General features: G+C 48.5%; 1 protein-coding gene across 3 annotated transcripts in view; it reads left to right on the top strand.

Moving 5' to 3' along the window:
- Positions 1-2160, top strand: part of VPS28 (VPS28 subunit of ESCRT-I) — a 122818-nt gene extending 120658 nt beyond the window's left edge. For all 3 annotated transcript variants that reach the window (XM_088463385.1, XM_088463384.1, XM_088463383.1), the window contains one exon: positions 1832-2160. In XM_088463385.1, the coding sequence (XP_088319511.1) occupies positions 1832-1949 (118 nt within the window). In that variant the 3' untranslated portion in view covers positions 1950-2160. The remainder of the gene's footprint in view (positions 1-1831) is intronic.
- The last annotated feature ends 4989 nt before the right edge of the window (positions 2161-7149 follow it).

Genomic DNA, 7149 nt, shown 5'->3' with positions numbered 1-7149 from the left:
AGGCCTTACACTCACTGGTGTGTATATATATATATATATATATATATATCTGTACTCAGCACTCCTAGGCCTTACACTCACTGGTGTATATATATATATATCTGTGCTCAGCACTCCTAGGCCTTACACTCACTGGTATATATATATATCTGTACTCAGCACTCCTAGGCCTTACACTCACTGGTATATATATATATATATCTGTACTCAGCACTCCTAGGCCTTACACTCACTGGTATATATATATATATCTGTACTCAGCACTCCTAGGCCTTACACTCACTGGTATATATATAGATCTGTACTCGGTACTCCTAGGCCTTACACTCACTGGTATATATATATATCTGTGCTCAGCACTCCTAGGCCTTACACTCACTGGTATATATATATATATCTGTGCTCAGTACTCCTAGGCCTTACACTCACAGGTGTATATATATATCTGTGCTCAGCACTCCTAGGCCTTACACTCACTGGTATATATATATATATATCTGTGCTCAGCACTCCTAGGCCTTACACTCACTGGTATATATATATATATCTGTGCTCAGCACTCCTAGGCCTTACACTCACTGGTGTGTATATATATATATCTGTGCTCAGCACTCCTAGGCCTTACACTCACTGGTATATATATATATATCTGTGCTCAGCACTCCTAGGCCTTACACTCACTGGTATATATATATATCTGTGCTCAGCACTCCTAGGCCTTACACTCACTGGTATATATATATATATCTGTGCTCAGTACTCCTAGGCCTTACACTCACTGGTATATATATATATCTGTGCTCCGCACTCCTAGGCCTTACACTCACTGGTGTATATATATATCTGTGCTCAGTACTCCTAGGCCTTACACTCACTGGTATATATATATATATATCTGTGCTCAGCACTCCTAGGCCTTACACTCACAGGTGTATATATATATCTGTGCTCAGCACTCCTAGGCCTTACACTCACTGGTATATATATATATATCTGTGCTCAGCACTCCTAGGCCTTACACTCACAGGTGTATATATATATCTGTGCTCAGCACTCCTAGGCCTTACACTCACTGGTATATATATATATATATATATATATATATCTGTGCTCAGCACTCCTAGGCCTTACACTCACTGGTATATATATATATATCTGTGCTCAGCACTCCTAGGCCTTACACTCACTGGTATATATATATATCTGTGCTCAGCACTCCTAGGCCTTACACTCACTGGTATATATATATATATCTGTGCTCAGCACTCCTAGGCCTTACACTCACTGGTATATATATATATCTGTGCTCAGCACTCCTAGGCCTTACACTCACTGGTATATATATATATATATATCTGTGCTCAGTACTCCTAGGCCTTACACTCACTGGTATATATATATATCTGTGCTCCGCACTCCTAGGCCTTACACTCACTGGTGTATATATATATCTGTGCTCAGTACTCCTAGGCCTTACACTCACTGGTATATATATATATCTGTGCTCAGCACTCCTAGGCCTTACACTCACTGGTATATATATTTGTGCTCAGAGCCCGGCACATGTGTGGTTAGTAGAGCGTGTATACGAGGGAGTTCCGGCTCATGTGGTCTCATCACAATCAGAGACTGGCTCCTATCATAGCCCTGGACACTGCGTGTGCTACTTAATTACATTGCAGGATGCGATTATAGCACCCAGATGTATTGTGATTGCGTTTATTGATAATTGGACCCCTTAGTGCTGAGTATCTGAGCCCTGTGCTGTCCCTTGTTGTCCTGGAAGGTGTCCGCATGGTTTCCTCTGACCGATGCTTCTTATCATTCTCAGGCTACAGAAGCTCAGCAGTATGTCCGCGTCAGATGAGCTGGATGACTCCCAAGTTCGCCAGATGTTGTTTGACCTGGAATCCGCATATAACGCCTTCAATCGGTTCCTTCACTCCTAGCGGCCACCAGTGATGGCGTCTATGCCGTTACCGTCCCCGCACTCCAGCGTGTCTAGGAGGAAACGTAGTAACGCTATTTGTAGGAAGAGATTGTACAGAATAATTACTGAATGAATATAAAGTGTCTGTGGTTCCCTTCTCACACGTCCCCCCCCCCCCCCTATTGTTGTATTTTCTTTGTTTATATGTTAATAAATATTCGTTCATCCTAGGTAATGAACTTGTGCGCGGTAATATGTCGGCTCTGTCCAATAAAGCTGTGGTCGGAGCCCAACAACGTGCTTAATATGGCGACCGTGGCACTGAAGGAGTTAAGCATCTTGCCGCGGCACCATAGGCTCATTGCCCATACACACGTTCCGATGGATATCTGTGCAGCGCAGCCGACACGAAATGTCTGTGAACTACGTCATTCAGACACATCGCTGGTACACGCTGGCCGACAGGCACCAGATACATAGGCGGATCACATCTGTCAGTGTGTACCCATCGCTAGGCACCATCACATAGGGATTGATATGGTAATTGCCCTAGCCTGGCCATGGGGGGTTGCTGCTGACTGAACAAGCCTGCAGGGGTCTCTGGCAGGGCCGTAGCTAGGGTATTGCGGCCGGTGCCATCGCACAGGGCACCACAGGTCAGGGGGCGCTGTTTGGGCCTGTCAAATGTCTGTTTATTATCATTCTCACTTGTAGCTTCCTCTTATATCATCCCCAGCATCTCCTGGCCTCCACTATCTCTTCCCTGGCCCTTCCCCTTTTTTTGGTGCATTAAGTTCCTTTGAAAAATGAGGGGAGTGCCAATGCTCTTTCTGACACAGGGCACCAAAAAGTCTAGCTACGGCTCTGGTCTCTGGTACCTCTGTGTATAATACCCAGCTTTAGGCACCCTCACATACGGATAGATATAGTAATTGCCCTAGCTTGGCCATGGGGGGGTAGGTTGTGACTGAACAAGCCTGCAGGGGTCTCTGGTGTCTCTGTGTATAATACCCAGCTTTAGGCACCATCACATAGGGATAGATATGGTAATTGCCCTAGCCTGGCCATGGGGGTAGGTGCTGACTGAACAAGCCTGGAGGGGTCTCTGGTGCCTCTGTGTATAATACCCAGCTTTAGGCACCATCACATAGGGATAGATATGGTAATTGCCCTAGCCTGGCCATGGGGGTAGGTGCTGACTGAACAAGCCTGGAGGGGTCTCTGGTGCCTCTGTGTATAATACCCAGCTTTAGGCACCATCACAAAGGGATTGATATAGTAATTGCCCTAGCCTGGCCATGGGGGGTTGGTGCTGACTGAACAAGCCTGGAGGGGTCTCTGGTGCCTCTGTGTATAATACCCAGCTTTAGGCACCGTCACATAGGGATTGATATAGTAATTGCCCTAGCCTGGCCATGGGGGGTAGGTGCTGACTGAACAAGCCTGGAGGGGTCTCCGGTGCCTCTGTGTATAATACCCAGCTTTAGACACCCTCACTTAGCAATTGATATGGTAATTGCCCTAGCCTGGCCATGGGGGGTAGTTGCTGACTGAACAAGCCTGCAGGGGTCTCTGGTGCCTCTGTGTATAATACCCAGCTTTAGGCACTGTCACATAGGGATTGATATGGTAATTGCCCTAGCCTGGCCATGGGGGGTAGTTGCTGACTGAACAAGCCTGCAGGGGTCTCCGGTGCCCCTGTGTATAATACCCAGCATTAGGCACCCTCAGATAAGGATAGATATGGTAATTGCCCTAGCCTGGCCATGGGGGTAGGTGATGACTGAACAAGCCTGCAGGGGTCTCCGATGCCTCTGTGTATAATACCCAGCAAAATTGGGAAAACCATTTGCTTGTGTTTGAGAAGCTCAGAAGGTGTTAAGATTGTAAATAAGCCAAACTGGTTTTAGTCATCGATATGTGAAAGGACAAATGCCATTGAAATTTGCGTTCTAATAACTTTTTCAGAGACCGTATATGATAACGGAGTCTGTGCTTTAGGAAATGCAGCTGTTTTTGGGTGGTGACGAGGAAATTTTGTTGGTATTATTTCAGCCTGCAGTGATCGCAGTGCTTGGTGCGGGGTTCGGTCTATCTCATGGACTGTCGGGCTCCGATGGCTCTCTATGCTACTGACTAATCATACATTTCCTGGAGATAACGTGTGCTCAGACAGGAAAGTGGGCGTCTTTATTCCAAAGTGCGCTCACTCTGCCGTCGCTCTCTAAGACATAGAGGGCGTCCTTAAGCCTGGTTGTGCGATCGCAGAATTTGCATATCCACCCCCTCATGGCTGTGAGAGAGCCCAGTTATCCAGGATGCCTCCCAGTTCCTCAGTCCCTGTACAAAGGCGTGTTATCCAGGATGCCTCCCAGTCCCTCCTCAGTCCCTGTACAAAGGCGTGTTATCCAGGATGCCTCCCAGTTTCTCCTCAGTCCCTGTACAAAAGCGTGTTATCCAAGATGCCTCCCAGTCCCTCCTCAGTCCCTGTACAAAGGTGAGTTTTCAAAGATGCCTCACAGTCCCTCCTCAGTCCCTGTACAAAGTCATGTTATCCGGGATGCCTCCCAGTTCCTCCGCAGTCCCTGTACAAAGGCGTATTATCCAAGATGCCTCCCAGTCCCTCCTCAGTCCCTGTACAAAGACGATATGTCCAGGATGCCTCCCAGTTCCTCCTCAGTCCCTGTACAAAGGTGTGTTATCCAGGATGCCTCCCAGTCCCTCCTCAGTCCCTGTACAAAGATGTGTTGTCCAGGATACCTCCCAGTTCCTCCTCAGTCCCTGTACAAAGACGTGTTATCCAGGATGCCTCTCAGTCCCAGCTCAGTCCCTGTACAAAGGCGTGTTTTCCAAGATGCCTCCCAGTTCCTCCTCAGTCCCTGTACAAAGGCGTGTTATCCAGGATGCCTCTCAGTCCCTCCTCAGTCCCTGTACAAAGGCGTGTTTTCCAAGATGCCTCCCAGTTCCTCCTCAGTCCCTGTACAAAGGTGTGTTATCCAGGATGCCTCCCAGTCCATCCCCAGTCCCTGTACAAAGGCGAGTTATCCAGGATGCCACCCAGTCCCTACTCAGTGGCATAGAACCTCTCCCTCGCCATTCGCTCACTGATTCCTCCTCTCCTGAACCTGTCCTGCTCTCCCCTCTGCCCTCTCTGTCATCTCCTCGCCATTCCCTCACTGATTCCTCCTCTCCTGCACCCATCCTGCTCTCCCCTCTGCCCCCTTTGTCATGTCCTCGCCATTCGCTCACTGATTCCTCCTCTCCTGCACCCGTCCTGTTCTCCCCTCTGCCCCCTCTATCATCTCCTCACCATTCCCTCACTAATTCCTCCTCTCCTGCACCCGTCCTGTTCTCCCCTCTGCCCCCTCTGTCATCTCCTCGCCATTCCTCACTGATTCCTCCTCTCCTGCACCCGTCCTGTTCTCCCCTCTGCCCCCTCTATCATCTCCTCACCATTCCCTCACTAATTCCTCCTCTCCTGCACCCGTCCTGTTCTCCCCTCTGCCCCCTCTGTCATCTCCTCGCCATTCCTCACTGATTCCTCCTCTCCTGCACCCGTCCTGTTCTCCCCTCTGCCCCCTCTGTCAGATGCTCATTCTCATACAGAGGAAGTGAAGGATCTAATGGAAACAAACCTATTGTAAAGTCCTGGGCAGTGGCTGCAGCGCAGTTCAATATTCATATAGGGGAGTCACACCAACTGTCACCCCAAATGCTGCCATACATGACTGGCAGTTGGTGCGGCTGCTGTATTGGAATATTGGGCTGTGCTGCAGCTCCACCTCTGAGGCAGCCACTTGACCCAGACAATGATCTCAGGGCATTTAGGCAGGGTGTTGATAAGTCAGTCAGTCAGGATATTGCACAGGAGGAAGAAACATTTTAGCCGATTTCACCCACTTAGGAGTCGAATTTTGTAAAATCCCATTTTAGGGAGTACTTACATCTTGGAGGGAATATATTCCCCAAACTACATGGTTCTAGATCCAGGGCTGGGTGTTGTTGAGTCAGTGACTGAGTGAGTCAGGACATTTGTTTACCTGTCTGTCTGTCTGTCTATCTATCTCATATCTATCTATCTCATATCTATCTATCTCTCTATCTATCTATCTATATTGTGACAGGGTCAGCATTATTCCACATGCAGTAAATGTGGAATATCCAGATTTCTAAGGTTTGGCAGAGCAAAGGCATTAGGAATGTGTAAATGTCTAATTCAGGTGTTGCCTCAGTCAGAGCCTGGAAAGGCAGCTAATTACAGACACCTGTGTGAGGCTGGTTTAAGAACTGCAGAGACACTGGGAAAACTGAGCCTGACAGTGAAATAGTCACCCAGCTTATAGGCCTGGGGGTGACTAGTGACCTGCCTGTGATACTGCTCTATCCTGTGTACCTGCCTGTGATACTGCTCTATCCTGTGTACCTGCCTGTGATACTGCTCTATCCTGTGTACCTGCCTGTGATACTGCTCTAGCCTGTATACCTGCCTGTGGTACTGCCGTATCCTGTGTACCTGCCTGTGATACTGCCGTATCCCGTGTACCTGCCTGTGATACTGCTCTATCCTGTGTACCTGCCTGTGATACTGCCGCATCCCGTGTACCTGCCTGTGATACTGCTCTATCCTGTATACCTGCCTGTGATACTGCTGTATCCTGTGTACCTGCATGTGATACTGCTCTATCCTGTGATACTGCCGTATCCTGTGTACCTGCCTGTGATACTGCTCTATCCTGTGTACCTGCATGTGATACTGCCGTATCCCGTGTACCTGCATGTGATACTGCTCTATCCTGTGATACTGCCGTATCCCGTGTACCTGCCTGTGATACTGCTCTATCCTGTGTACCTGCATGTGATACTGCCGTATCCCGTGTACCTGCATGTGATACTGCTCTATCCTGTGATACTGCCGTATCCCGTGTACCTGCCTGTGATACTGCTTTATCCCGTATACCTGCATGTGATACTGCCGTATCCCGTGTACCTTCCTGTGGTACTGCCGTATCCTGTGTACCTGCCTGTGATACTGCTCTATCCTGTGTACCTGCCTGTGATACTGCTCTATCCTGTGTACCTGCCTGTGATACTGCTCTATCCTGTGTACCTGCCTGTGATACTGCCGTATCCCGTGTACCTGCCTGTGATACTGCTCTATCCTGTGTACCTGCCTGTGATACTGCCGTATCCCGTGTACCTGCATGTGATACTGCTCTATC

Source organism: Taudactylus pleione, unplaced genomic scaffold (assembly GCF_031769625.1).
Source record: "Taudactylus pleione unplaced genomic scaffold, aTauple2 ptg001351l, whole genome shotgun sequence".
Lineage (NCBI taxonomy): Eukaryota > Metazoa > Chordata > Amphibia > Anura > Myobatrachidae > Taudactylus > Taudactylus pleione.
The sequence above is the reverse complement of the archived record's forward strand: the minus strand, read 5'-3'. Positions and strand labels throughout refer to the sequence as shown.